Source organism: Hibiscus syriacus, unplaced genomic scaffold (assembly GCF_006381635.1).
Source record: "Hibiscus syriacus cultivar Baekdansim isolate YM2019G1 unplaced genomic scaffold, ASM638163v2 tig00005582_pilon, whole genome shotgun sequence".
Classification (NCBI taxonomy): Eukaryota; Viridiplantae; Streptophyta; class Magnoliopsida; order Malvales; family Malvaceae; genus Hibiscus; species Hibiscus syriacus.
The window spans coordinates 156,196-171,572 of NW_024062062.1; the positions used below are offsets into that span (position 1 = coordinate 156,196).

General features: G+C 33.2%; 1 protein-coding gene and 1 pseudogene across 1 annotated transcript; both read left to right on the top strand.

The window, feature by feature from the left end:
* Window positions 1-5,442: 5,442 nt before the first annotated feature.
* LOC120199830 lies at window positions 5,443-11,579 on the top strand (annotated as a pseudogene).
* Window positions 11,580-12,724: 1,145 nt separating this feature from the next.
* LOC120199827 (glycine-rich RNA-binding protein 6, mitochondrial-like) lies at window positions 12,725-14,690 on the top strand. The gene is given in 5 exon segments (XM_039200823.1): window positions 12,725-12,884; window positions 14,139-14,207; window positions 14,332-14,373; window positions 14,376-14,401; window positions 14,404-14,690. Coding segments are annotated over 5 exon segments (339 nt in total). The 5' UTR covers window positions 12,725-12,769; the 3' UTR covers window positions 14,491-14,690.
* Window positions 14,691-15,377: the final 687 nt, after the last annotated feature.

Here is a 15,377-nt window from a genome sequence, read left to right on the forward strand (position 1 = left end):
TACCGACAATATCAATAAGGCATACTAACTTTGACTTATTAGTGACATGTACATTATATCTGTGTGGTTCCTTTATCAGATTTATTTTTTAAAAAGAGTTTGTAATAATAATTTTAGTACTGTTTTAATTTTGGTTAATTTTAATTATAATCGTAGTTATGAATGAATATTATGAATGATTTTTAAATGATTTTAAAATCAATAAATATTAGGCAATTGTATAAAAATAAGAAACTGCATGGAATTGCCTAATTGATGCATAAGATCATAATGTTTTGGAATGATAAATTATTATTTTACGAATATACATGCTAAATGAAGCAGATATAAAATTGATAAAGGATGTCTTAAAATGAAACAAAATTTTAGCATTTATTTTCAATGAACGTTCCTAAAGTTGATGTGACATCTTTAGCTCATATTTCGAGACGTTTACGGGCTATGTGTGTTACATTAAATCTATTATAAATATTGATGATTTATAGAATAATTATTAGTTGTAAAAAAATAATGGCTCTATGATAAAATCTGATTTTAGGACTGTTTGAGTTGTGTATTTTGTGGATCAATTCCCTGTTTACATTATGTTTTGAGCTAGTGCTTGAAATGTTATATCATTGAGTTGGTGCTTGAAAGCAAATATGATGTCATTATACATCATTAAATTATGATTTTATCATATCACAGTCAGCAAATTAACGTACATTTTAAATGTCCATCAATTTTTAACAGAAAAGTACGAGCTTGATATCGCTTAAGCAATGTCTCAGGTTCGAGTCACTGTGTATGCATAAAATTCACTTTGGGAGACTCACCCACCAAAGTCAGATGTGTGACCCGGGTCGGTCCATATTAATCAGGACGAAGCCTTGGGACAACCAAGAAAAAATAGTCATTTGACTATTTTGTAAGGACTTAACGAAACAATGCTCTATAATCGGGATCATTTTATAAATTTTAATGGTTGAAGGATTTAACAAAGCAACACCGTATAATTGAAATCATTTGTATACTCTACATTATATATATATACACACAAGTGTTCTGACCTCCTTTACGTTTGGTACACGCAGGTTTGGCGTCAACATTATGTTTGGATTCTTTAAAACAAAGGCTGAGACAAGACCATCGGAGAAGGGCTTAAAATTGTCGAGTATGGTGTGTGTTTTTTAATCGTTTAAGATGGGTTCAGCACCAGACACGGAGTCGGAACTTGCTGTTTTACCAAAACGGGGGCAAGCTTAAGCACATGGCACGTGACATATTAAAACGTACCAAAAAAGCCATTGCATTTGGATTTAAAATTTGAGCCTACCACAAACTTCCAATCGTTATGTACCCCTACCCCTGAATTACAGACCCTTAGTTAGAATGTAGAGTTCAAGGTTTATGGTTTAGAAGTTATGTGATTATGATTTAGGGTTTATAACTTAGGATTTTAAGTTGGGGTAGGGTATAGAATAATGAAATTAATCAACTTCGAGGACTAAATTGACGCGAAAATACAATAGGGGTGAAAGTTATAAATTAAATATACTACAAAGAAAAAATTACCCTTTTATCATAAATAAATGATTTAGATTTAATTAAAATTTATAATTATTAAATAAATATTTCTTTAACTCACAGTAAAATAATATTTTTTTAAATTAAAGTTTATGATTTAAGATTTAAGCTTTATGCTTTGAATTTTTGAATTCAATGTTTAGAGTATAAATTTTAGGGTTTGAAGTTTAAGATTGATGTAAAAAATTATTGTTTAATTATGAGTTAATTGTTTTTATGTATTTAAATATAGTGTAAACGAAAGTACATAAACGAAATATATTTTATCAGTTGTATATTTTCACGACAATATTACATAAACGAAAGTACGTCCAATCAATTATGACCTTTTTAAAGTTTGACTGCCACATATATGACAATGACAATCATGTCCTTTTAGAATTTCAGTAAAAATTATTTTAACAAATAATTAAAAACAATATTATTTTCTTATTTAATCTTTGAAAATATATATTCGGTACATCAGCCATCAATCTCTCTTTCTTTTTTCATCTTTTGTACGGAGAAGGTAAATTTTAAGAAATTAGATAAATTATTTTCACAAATAATAGTTGTTTAGTTTGTTCACTTGACACAATATTTAATCTTGCTAATTGTGTGTGTTCAGCTGAAGTTATGGCGAGTATTATTATTCTTTTAATAAAATACAGAGAACAATATTTAAAATCGGAACTGGAACCGAGGAGATAAGGATCAAAGTACTGAAATTCAACATGGATTTAATCGAAACTGATGAAACAAAGATTCTTTCTTCGATGTAATAAAACCGGTGAAACATAAGACAAATTTAACCACCAACTTGGAACAATTCAAACACTTGGATGGAATTCATTCCAACACTTTTGTGGTTTCTCGCCGCCTTTGGCCACATTCTCAGATGTCTCCGCCGCAGTTACAGGCGGAACCGGGGAAGGAACCGGCGGCGGCGCTTGGTTGGATGATGGAACTACGGGCTTATTAGGCGTAGCATTGTCGGATATGGGAGCCGAGATGTCGTCCAAGCACACAAAAACGCTTTGCGATGCCCTCCTTTGGTGGCGATTGGGTCTCTCAGACATGTTTTTCTTTCGAAAAACGATTGAGCAGAGGACTTGAAGATTGTGGGAGTTTTCGATAGGAAGAAGAAGAAGAAGAAGAGAGAAAATAGAAGAAACCTTTGGTATCTCGTTGTGTAAATTACTCGATTGGTCTTATAAGGAAGAGGAAGCTTGGGATCTTAACATAGAAAAATAATGGGTAAAATGCACAATTAGTCACTAAGCTATGCTAAAATTATTTTTAGCTATTAAATTTTTAAAATTACAAAAAATAAATTTTAAACTTATCAAATCATTATAAAATGGACACTGCATATTAGAAAAAATGATAAATTTTCATAATTTTAAGGACTATTTTATAATAATTTGATAAGTTTAATTACTATGTTGTAACTGTTTGATAAAGTTTAATGACTATTTTGTAATTATTTGAAGAGTTTAATAATCATTTTATAACTTTCAAAAGTTCAATGACTAAAAAGATTATTTCTATGCAAATTAAGTACCATTTGTGTACTTTGCCCAAAAATAATATCAGATTAAAAATCAAAATTTTAGTAGAATAATATTGAATTTAAATTTAAATTGTAAAATTTTTAAAAAGAAGGTAATTATACAGGAAAATTTGTATTTATTAAATATAAAATATGTTTTTTATTTAGATTTAAGGGTTATTTTTGTCTTTAGTAGTTCCCTATCATTTTTGTTATTGTGATATTTTCGCAACAATTTTACCGCTGAAGTTATATATAAATATCATTTTAGCCCTTGAAATTTGTTTTAACTAATAAAACCATTAATCTTCTACGTATGTAGATGTAAGTAATTTCTGTTAATCAATATTATCAATGTGACTTGACGATGATGTGATATTTATCAAAATATATAAATAATAAAATATTTATTAAATACAACATTTAGAAAAAGTTTCTAAAATTTTAACTCAATCTCTAAATCTAATTGAAATAAATAATAAAATTTTAAAAAAATTCTAACCATTGTGTTTAATAAAATATTTTAATATAATCTCTTAAACTACAGACGCAAAAGACTAGCGGTTCTATTAGTTAAAACAATCAACGAACTTCGAGGGTTAGAATGATGCTCCTAAACAATTTCAAGGGCTGAATTGATGCGAAAATACCATAGGAGCAAAATTGATAAATTGAATCTACAACAGAGACAAAAATAACCCATAAATCTTTTTTTTAATTTATTATTAATTTTTTATTATTGAAAATTTTCATATCAGAAAAATGTTGATAATATAAAATTTGTAATTAAAAATAGTTTAAAATAGAAAATAGATTTGGTATCAAGAGTTAACTCAACATCAAATAAATTATTGTCAGCAAAGAAGATCAAAATCCCTTAACCACTTGAACATCTTCAAGGTTCTGGTATTATTTCCTATAAACTCATATTCAAGTAAATCAAGTAGAAATCATAAAACAACGTTTAATTAAAAGCCCAAATATAGGTTTAAGATTAATCTCAATCATAAACAATACCAATAAAAATTGCTTGCGTGCAAAGGACTACAAGGGATAAAATCTCAGCACACGTGTCAATAAACTGACACTTCTTCCATGGTTGTCTATGGCGGTTTCCTCAGACAATCCACGTGGTGTGTTTTCATAGGTTCCATGATCCCATCCAACTTCCAGGTCCCACCATACACCCGCTTCTCATCTACCTCCTTCCAGTTCTACCATATATTATTTTGTTTAGGAAGTCTTTGTTTTTACACATAGCATAAGGATGCTTTTGAATTTTTAAAATCTTCTAAAATAATAAATATTGGGGTAAACTATAATATTAGTCACCAATTTATTATTCATTTTCTATTTTGATACCTATCTTTTGATAAAATTTAAATTTATAATATTTATTTAGCATATAATATAATATTAAAATTATTCAAAAATAACTATTTGGACAATATAGTATGATATGTCATCACTTTATGGTTCAAATAAAAACATTAAAAAATGACACGAGGAGAGAGCAAATGATGTAAGAAAATTACGTTATCATCATAATTAATTTTCGAACGATGAATAATCAATATAGAAAAAATGAAACGCTAATGATGATTTTACCAAGAAATTAATTTAGTGATCTAATTAGAAAATAAGTAATAGGTTGGTGACTAAAATTGTATTTTATCCTAAATATTGTTAGATAGCTTTTTTAAGATTATCTTATTTAAAACGAAGTAGATTTCTTAGCACACTATCCTCTTCGTTTGATGGAAAGCTAAATCTCGACCGCGAACTAAGCTCTTTTTCCTTTTGGATTGTTTGGTTACTTCTTTCTTTCTTTCTTTTCCCAACATGAAAAAGATCTAAAACCCTAACCCAATTCTTTCGCGCTTATTTTTAATCCAAACCTGAATTCCTTTCCTTTTCATTTTCATACCATCCACGAATCTCAGATCCGCAAGATTTGGAATCTGGCGTTACAACACTTGTGCATGCTTTAATCTTCGATTTGGTAGAACTCTGTGTCACTTGGATTCTATATCTGAAGATCTTTCATCGGCTATTGGCCTTGCATAGGTAGTTTTATTTTTTCCCGATTAAATTTTCATTTAGCAAAATCATATTTCAAATTCCAGTTACGGTTAAGTGGTTATTGGTTTGTTACGTGAATTGGTTTTTCTTTCCTTCTTTCTTCTGCAGTTGAGTCTCTTTTTCTTTGGATGTGAACATTCAAGTTTTGAATACGAATTTGGATTCAAGATTAATTATATTAGTATTGAAATTTGATGGTTGATTTCTTTTTGTTTGACTTCTTGTTCTGAACACTGTTTCAGAAATCTGGAAAGATATTGTGAATGGAGGAAGAGGCTGTTTGCTTGGAACTCTCAGCAGCAGTGGAGAATATGGAGAATGTAACCAGCGCAAAGCGAGATCGTGAATGTTGAACCGGATATAGAATTTGAACAGGAAATATCTCCCAACAAGAAACAAGCGAAAGAAGTTTCCTATGAGGATATACGATCAGAGGTTACAAATCCAATTGTTTCTCCTAAAGAAAACACGTCTAGTTTCCTTGACATAAGCAGTAGAAACCGAACTGGTTGCAGTGAGGATACCTCGGATTGTTCTGGGAATTCAAGCTCAGAGGAGACTCTCAGTGACAGTTCTCAAATGGTTGATGCTTCTGGAGCTTTGTCGACTTCCCATGTTGCTTTGGAAATTCCGAAGCATTTGAGTTCGTCAGGGATTAGGAAAATTACGTTCAAGTTTAGCAAAAGAAAGGAAGATTATTATAATGAAAGTTCGTATTTGGTTGGTGGGGAATGTATGAACCTGGAAAATGTTTCTGGGCATGGTTCACTTGAATGGAATAGTCGATATTCTAGTGCTCCCAATTTGGAATTAAAAATGTCTAAGAAGGTTGTTCCTAGTAATTACCCTACAAATGTTAAGAAGTTGTTGGGGACTGGCATTCTTGATGGAGCCCGAGTGAAATATATTTCTATCTCCACAGAGGTAACTTGTTTTATTTTTATCTAGCTTAAGGTTTTTGTTATTCTTTCTTAAGTATTTGACTTGTTTCTGAAAGTTATTATCATTTTTCTTTATCGTTGTTAGAGAGAGCTGGATGCAATTATACACGCGGGTGGTTATTTGTGTGGATGCTCATTCTGTAATTTCTCGAATGTAAGTCTGTCACTCACCTGTTTAATAGTACCATTATTTTTTCCTAAAGTACTTAGCTCCTTGGGATGTATTATTTTTAGCTGAATGGTTTTGATGTGCGAGTAGGTGCTGAGTGCCTATGATTTTGAGCAGCATGCTGGTGCCAAAACTAGGCATCCAAATAATCACATATATTTGGAGAATGGGAAGCCAATATGTAATATCATTCAAGAACTAAAGACTGCTCCACTAAGCATTCTGGATGAAGTGATAAGGGACGTTGCTGGTACATCTATAAATGAGGAGTCCTTTCAGGAATGGAAAGGTAATAATTTCTGCTTTAATGTTTTGATTATGATTATCTTGGTCAGCTGTAGTCCTTTCCCATCTCATCTGGTGTATTCAGCCTGTCTTTGTGAATAATCTTTGTAATTCTACAGACACACACATACTGCTTATTTGATACTCTGGACAATTCTTTTCAAGTAAAATAAACAAAACGATTAGACTTAAGGTTCCCCCCCCCCCCTTATTATAGGGTAGTGAATTTAGTATATCAGACGAGGAGAAATTTCTAGGATCAGGTTGCATCATTTTTATGTAGTAGCGTATAAAAAAATGCTTGTGAACATCACATGGAAATTGATGAAAGTGCAATAATAGTAATTAACTCCAGATGTGAAAGAAATGATTAGATATAAGCTCAATCGGAGACCACAATTACATTCAAGGTAAATGCAGTCAGATCTGATTGGCATGTGTAAGTTAACTAAGGTCCTGGTTTATTAGTAAATATATGTCAACCTGCCTTGGAGAAAAGGGAAACCCAATGTTCTACTTTTTGCCATTATTTAGGTTTTGACATGCTGTTCCATTCTGCAGCTAGTCTTCAGCAAAGTAACGGAAGGATTGAAGTTGAGAAGTATCACATGAAGCCTCCTAGTTTGCCTAATTCTCTAAGGTAATCTGAATCAAGTTTTGTGACTTATATTTCTATATGTTTCAACTTTTTAAAAATTTTCATCTTTCCTTTTTTGATTGACAGGTTTCAATGAATAATTTTCTTGGTTTTAATCCTGGATAAGGGTTATGCCCTATTGTTTATTAATTGGTTGCTTAGAGGAATTGAATCTAGCATTTGAATGCTGTATTTGCCTTTTCATTTTAGTTGGGAATTATTGGAGGATTTTTTGACTAATTTACAAGATTGCATGGTTATGGTTAATTCCTGAAGAGGGCTGTTATTAGAGCTTTGGCATTTCTCATAAGATGGCTTTTTTTGTGTTCATTCTCTTCTCCACGTTCAACTAAAGTTCTATTGATTTTTTTAGACTTAACTCAGCCATGCAACGAAAGAGAACTGCTGATAGTGGCATGAAGAAAAGGTATGCTATGGCATTTAGTGTTCTCCCTCACTATTTCAATTTCATGCATGATTTAAGCTGGAATTTGTTTAAATTGTTGGCAGGGATAATGATTTACACCGGTTACTCTTTATGCCAAATGGACTCCCAGATGGGGCTGAATTGACTTACTTTATCAAAGGACAGGTGCAATATTTTATTGGAATTAATATGGTTGATTAGCAATGGTTTTTTGCCTATTACTTACGGGAAGTCTGAAATTGTGTTTTCAGAAGTTACTTGAGGGCTACAAGCGGGGAAACGGTATAGTCTGCGGCTGTTGTGAGAGAGAGGTGAGTTTCTACTTCATTATCAATTTGATGTTAAATCACCTTTCTTGTCAATGATGTCATTTAATTTTATTTATTCATTTTTATGTGCGAGTAGCTTAGCCCTTCACAATTTGAAGCACATGCTGGAATGGCTGCAAGAAGACAGCCGTGAGTGGGGTTACCATAATTTGGTCTTTCTCTGGTATGTTATAAGTCATCCTTTGTTAAAGTTTTTCCTTTTACACAGGTATCGCCACATATATACATCTAATGGGTTGACACTTCATGATATCGCCTTGTCATTGGCAAATGGGCAACATGTTACAACTGGTTTCAGTGATGATATGTGTGCTATCTGTGGAGATGCTGGAGATCTGCTTCTTTGTCGGGAATGCCCTCAGGCTTTTCATCCAGGTGTGTTCTTTGATTTTCAGCTCTTTCTTATATATGCGCGTGCGCGTTTAGATAAGATACTTGGCTTGATGTTGATGTTTGAATATTTGATGTTGAGTGACCCAACATCAAACAGTACTTCATCTCATGTGACCTGTGCTTGTGCTACACATTGCATGAGTCACGACTTGAAGCTCTAACTGGGTTGGTGCTTTGAGGCCAAATGAAGTGATTACTATGACTCTCTTTCCATGAATTATTTTCAAATAATAAAATGTTAAATGCACATGTATCTCAAAGTTCTTCCATTTTACATCTTCCTTGTAAAAATGTTGGCTGGTGTTGCCTTTCTGATGTGCTAATTATGCTGTTGCCTGGTTTTCTTTTTGGTGCAAGGTTTTCTTTTATCATTAATTCCATTGAATACTTTTTTCTTGCAGCTTGTTTGAACTTAGAGCACCTTCCTGAAGGTGAGTGGCGTTGTGCAAATTGTGCAGATGAACATGGTCCTGGTAGAAAAGTTGTTTTTGGAGAATTGTCGAGTATCACGAGACCAATTGTGATACGATTGACAAGAGTTGTAAAAGCACCAGAAATCGAGATTGGTGGTTGTGTTATTTGCAGGTTGGTATCTTTGCATTTTTTCCTCAGTTTATTCGGTCCCCATGCAGACCATTATCAATTTTTTAAACTTAAATGTGCTACTAATCCTCTCCATGGCTCCATCCATCTATGAGTGAATAATCTCATGATAGTTTCTTCATTGCATTTCTTGGTCCTGGGGTTTCCTATTTTCCATTTTGTTCACTAGTCTTTATCTGTTACCAACATTTGCGTTATGGATTATGTTTTTTGTTCAGGGGCCATGACTGTAGTGGCTCTACATTTGATGATCGAACAGTGATTCTCTGTGACCAAGTATGTGCAGCTTCCTCATCCTCTTTCTGTCCAAGCAAGCAATTTGCTTTGTTTTAATATTATTTTTTTCTTTTGTCCTTAGTGTGAGAAGGAGTTCCATGTTGGTTGCCTGCGGGATAGTGGACTGTGTGATTTGAAAGTAAGCCTGAAATCTTCTAGGAGATTATTTATCAACAAATACATGCTAGTTGAAATGTTCACCATTTCGGTTTTCCTCCACACAACAGGAAATTCCGAAGGATAAATGGTTCTGTTGCGATGACTGCAACAGAATTCATGGGGATCTCCAGAGTTCTGTTTCCAGTGGAGTGCAGATAATTCCTACTTCATTCTCAAATATAATCAGAAAAAAGAACTTAGAAAAGGAATTATATATTGATGGAGCTGAGGATTGTGTCGAATGGCGAATACTAAAAAGCCGTTATCCTGAACATCTGCCGTTGCTTTCAAGTGCAGCTGCAATATTTCGAGTAAGTACTTCCAGATGTGAAACATATTAAATTTCAGTGTATTAGCTTTAGTTGTTCTAGAGTTTTATGTACATTTTTTGTTTCCTCGATCTTTTTGTTAGACTCATGTTGCTTTTTACCAAACTATTTAGTCATGTCCTCCAAATTTGTTGGGAACAATGCATGTGGACAATTTTTTCTAGTTGAAATTTTAGGATAAGCTCATCCCATAAGTGTGTACGACTTTTGAACAATATATAAAAGGGAACTTGTACTTTTAGAGTGAATAGAACCATTATTAAAGCAGTTGAAATTTTTAAGTATAGAATCATTGATGATGTTGGGTTACGAAGGAAATCATTAATCTTAGACAGTAGGATAACTTATTATGGATGACTGCCATCCGTAAAAAAGTATTCGAACTTGTAGTGAAGCTAGGATTTTAGAAATAAGCTAATTTTTAATAGAACTTGGTTACAATCAGAAGTATCAAGAATTTGGTTTTCTTTGGGATTTTGTGAACATGTCTGTGTATATCTTATCTGGTTTTAGATTTTTTTAGGTCTCCTACAGATATAATATTTTGTCAGTTTTATTTAAACTTCATGTCTGCTCAAGTGATTTACCCTTCCTTTTTGACAGGAATGTTTTGATCCTATTGTTGCAAAATCGGGTCGTGATTTGATTCCTGTCATGGTCTATGGGTATGTACTCGTTCTTTAACTGTGTCATTTTTCTTTTGCCTCAAAAATAAGTAGAATCTCTTTATTGGAAGAAACTGTTATCAAGAATACATGTTTATTTCTCTCTGGTTAGTAGACAAATAATTTGTGATATTACTAACATTGTTAAGACATAATTTGCCGTTGGTCTGGCTTGTTCTAATCATAACTGATGGTTACCCTTTTAATGTCTTTTAGGAGAAATATCTCTGGACAAGAGTTTGGTGGAATGTATTGTGTGGTTTTGATGGTCAGGTATAATGTTGCTCCCTCTCTCTCTCTCTCACTCACACACACACACACACACTCATCGGGACCGGATTGCAAGGTGTTCTCCAGTCTTATTTTCACTCGATTACTTTGGGGGTGTATGAATTTATGGATGTTGCATACTTACAGGTCTGTTGTTGTATCGGCTGGGCTTCTTAGGATATTCGGTCGGGAGGTTGCTGAGCTCCCTATAGTAGCTACAAGCAGAAAACATCAAGGAAAAGTAAGTGAATTATTAGATTGGTCAACTTCAATCCTTCTCTTTTCACTTTTTGGCCATAAATTGCCTAATTTTTGGAGCAAGCTAAACTTTGGTATTTTTGGTATAGGGATATTTCCAGGCATTATTTGCTTGTATAGAGAGGTTACTGAGTTCCCTGAATGTGGAGAATCTGGTACTCCCTGCAGCCGAGGAAGCTTTATCGATTTGGACAAAGAATTTGGGTTTACAAAGATGAGCGAGCAACAAGTAAGTGGCTTCATAAAAGAAAAAATAGCCATTTTAACTTGGTTGTACCAAATGGTTTTGAAACAAAAGAATTAAGCCATTATGAACATTTGTGTTTGATGCGTTCAGCTGTCCAAGTACCAGGAGGAACTTCAACTGACTATTTTCAAGGGGACGTCCATGCTGGAGAAAAAGTGCAGCAGATAGCAGAGTAAATCCGAATAACCGGAGTTGGCGTCGACTAACATTTCTTTATTCTGTGTTTTGATCTTTTTCTTGTTTGTAAAATTGGGTTGAAAAGTTTTCCTTCTCCTCCAGCAAACATTGCATGCTGCTGACCTTTTATCATGCATGCATGCGTCCTCAACATCCTTTTTTGTTTTTTTTTTTGGTTTCTTTTGGCCCATTCTCTGTATGCATTTTAATATGTAAAAATTAAAAAGAAAGGAGAAAAAAGAGGAAATTTTATGACAAAAAGTGGTTGCAAAATTATTATTATTTTCTTTCAACTGGTATGTCTGATAGAAACATGACTAAATAAAATAAAGTGTTCTTTTTTCATTCATTGTAATGTAGAATTAAAAAAAATGAGAGTAAACATTAAATTTTTAAAAATATATATTTTAAGTCAATTTATATTCATATGTTCTCTTTCCATAGAAGATGGATACTTCTCTCCATTTATTTCCCTCTTATTTTTTCTCTCGTCAAACATCTCAAATTTTATTTATTTTAATTTATTGAAGAAGTAATAAATATACATCGTTATTCTGACTCCAGGTCCTCTGGATATCTTTTTTGTGTTAGAGTTTTTTAAATGCATAGTATGTACAATTTGTGGTGGAATTCTGCGATTTTCTAATATTATCAATTAATTTTTATTTAAAAAATAAATCATAAAAAAAAGATTAAAAATACCCACCAAATTAAGGTTTCATGATGTCCTAACTGCACAAGTTTAACAAAATTCAAATAAATTTTTAAATATAAAGATTTATCCCAAAATATTAAACAAACTAAGGTACTTGTAGTGTACTTTAACCCACATGGACGTCTACACGTGGTTTTGGCCCTTGGTTTCAACATTTAAATATACACTAATGTAAATGAAACGAGATAGATCGTGATCTATTCGAGATTGACTCGATTAAAGCTCGATAAATACGGATCGAATGAACTCGGCTCGAGTTCAAGCTCGACTCGAGTTCTTAACAAGCCGAAACGAGCTACTTGATATTTTACTTGAAAAGCTCGTGAGTAGCTCGAAAATATAATATATTAATATTTATGTATTGATTTTTTTTTAAAATATAATAAGATTTTTTATGTATTTAAGGTTTAGGTTCGAGTTTAAGTTTAAGGCTTTAAACGAGTTAAGTTTAAGATTTTTTTTATTTCAAGTTTTTCGAACTGCTCACGAATTTCAGTTCAGGATTTCGAGTTAGTGTCGAGTTTAAAAATTTTAAACTTACAAATTTTTAAGTCGAACTCTATTTTAAAATTTTCAAGTTGAGTCAAGAGAAACAATATTAGAACTCGACTCGTTTACAACCCTATTTAAAACACAAGAACCCGTTTAAAAAAAAGCACAAGAACTTCTCTCTTCAAATCCGGTCGGCTCTACAGACTGTCTCCGTTCCGATGGCTTTAGCTTCCAGGTTCCGCCGCGTCTTCAGCGGACCTTCCACTCTTTGTTCTCAGTTCTCTTCGCTTCATCTAAATTCGACTCTCACTGCTCCCAAGCTATTTATTAGCGGTAGTCTCTCGTTTCCTTGTTTATCTATTTCTTTTCCCTTGTTTTTCATTTTCATTTCTTCAATTTTCTATTTAAAATTTTGATTTTCATTGGGTTAATGAAAGAGTAAGGAAAATTTCATGAAAATGGAAGCCATCTTATAAAATAAGAGGGGAAATGGTGAAGTACTATGGTATTAGATAGCTGGGGAGCGAAAATTAGTAATTGATTTCAGCATAAAGCATACACTTATGTGGTTCAGAAAGCTTTACAGGCATGACTGATTATTAGTCATTGCAAAAATAGTTTAGTATTTGTCTTGTCTCTATGTATGATGCTTACAATCATATCTTACTTCAATGGCGAATGATTTAAAGATTGGAGTACCAGTGGATATGGTGTTTTGGCAATACACTGTGCCTTTGGGACATTCTGAGCTTGAAATGCAATAGCTGCTTCATGGCCTTTAGTCTACATCAGAAGCTAGCATTCATTAAAATAGCATTCAGGATTTGGGGGTTTTATATTTTATTTTTATTGTTCCTGTCATGCTTGCATCACAGAGAGAAATTTTCATGTCTATGACTTTGATCCTAATCAGAACTGTGGGTTAGATGAAGAATGGATAGAATTCATGGTAGGAAAGCTGGTATTGCTTGTGCCTGGATATGTATGTCGGTCAGATGTATATCTCTCACAAGTTGATAGTGAAATGTTCTAAATGTGCATTTAGAAGAAATGTAATGCGCCTTTTTGTCCTTCCATTTTCAACTTCCCATTTAGGCCGAATCAAGTCTGTATGAATAACAAGAGCTGGCATTTGCTTTACCAAACAAGAAATAGGAGAGAGGGTTTGCAAGGTGCCAACTGCACTGCAGTTCCCTCAGGCACTTAATTTCTAGACTTCAAAACCTCTCTTCCATTAACTGAAGTGTTTGGGAACTCCGGTTGACATCTGAGATTGTTAAAATTCGGATGGGGAGATCACCGAATCTCTGTATGGATGGTAGAAATTACAGGGATGGAACACTAGTTCTATAGTTCAATTGCTTATTGACTCACAGTTGGATTCTCCAACAATTGGTGCACATCGGCACCTAGAAATTTTAATCAGAATTTCTCTTTTATCCTTAAGGTTGTGTTCCTTTGAAATGAAACCAATAAGAGAACTAGACATTTATTTCGTTTTCTTCTTAAATTTTATTTAATGGTTCCTTTCATCATGCCTGCTAACACTTTTTGATCATAATCTCCCGTATGCGATCTATTTAACAGGTCTTTCAAAAGAAACAACAGATGAACAGTTTAAAGAAGCATTTAACCCATTTGGCCAGGTTGTTGAAGGTAATTTAGTGTTTCCCTGTATCGTTTCTTTTTAGATTTGGTCTTTGGAATTATGTTTGTTTTCTTGCAACATACTTCTTCGTGTTACTTTAATCATGATATATTGCTTTAATTGATCTTGCAGACAAAATTATAAGAGATAGAGCCACTGGAAGGTCAAAAGGGTTCGGTTTGTCACGTATACGTCCATCGAAGTCCAGAAGCTGAGAAGGCTAGAGAAGAAATGGAATGCCAAGTTTTGCATGGATGGGCAATTTTCGTAGACCCTGCCAAACCAAGGTAATTCGGACCTCCACCAAGATCAGAATCCGAGTCTTCTGAAACAGGTTTAGGGTTTTTCAGTTAAAAGATGGAGCCAATGAGGGATTCAATTAAATTCGACTAAGTTAAATACATACAATGGAAGTTGAAATCTATGATTCATTCATTCGGGATGAGGAATCTCCTCTTTGTACTCATCTTATATTCTTAGTTGGAACTATTAATTATCTTGCACTCAGTTTTCTACTTGGCTTGTAAAATTTTTTTACTCCAAGACTGAAATTTCATCAGATTCCGTGAAGAACATTCAGGTTATATATATAATATATGCCCACAAGTCGAATATTTTTAACTTATATTTCGTTTTGGTGTTTCGAGTAGATGGTTTATGCATTTACTTTTATGGCTATATTTTTGAAGAGGAGAAAAGCAGAGAATTAGATACCATTTTTATGGATTTAGAGCGCACATTTACGTGTAATTTAACAAAGATAATCAAATAATAAGAGCATAAGATTCCAATACATCTCACTGTGCACTCATTAAATGAACGAGTATTAGTAATCTTCTATTTTACAAAGCAAAATATAGTTCAAGTGCTGCCTAAAAAACACCACTAACAAATTTCAAATCCACACATAATAAGATACCATAGCATAATCGCAATTAGAAGCAACTGTATAAATTTTCATACGGATGTAGTAAAAAAATGTTTTTTTTTCTACATGGATCAGTAAAACCAAAGGCCTTACTCATAGAGCCTCCGCCACAGAGTAGTGCGTCGTAGTTGGTGATGTTTTCAGAAAACTGGTACCACAATTCGGGTCTGTACTACCAACCATGAACATTAAGGTTGCCAGAGTGTCGACCTCTAGTGGTGTATAGTCATACCACCTATCCGAAATCGCA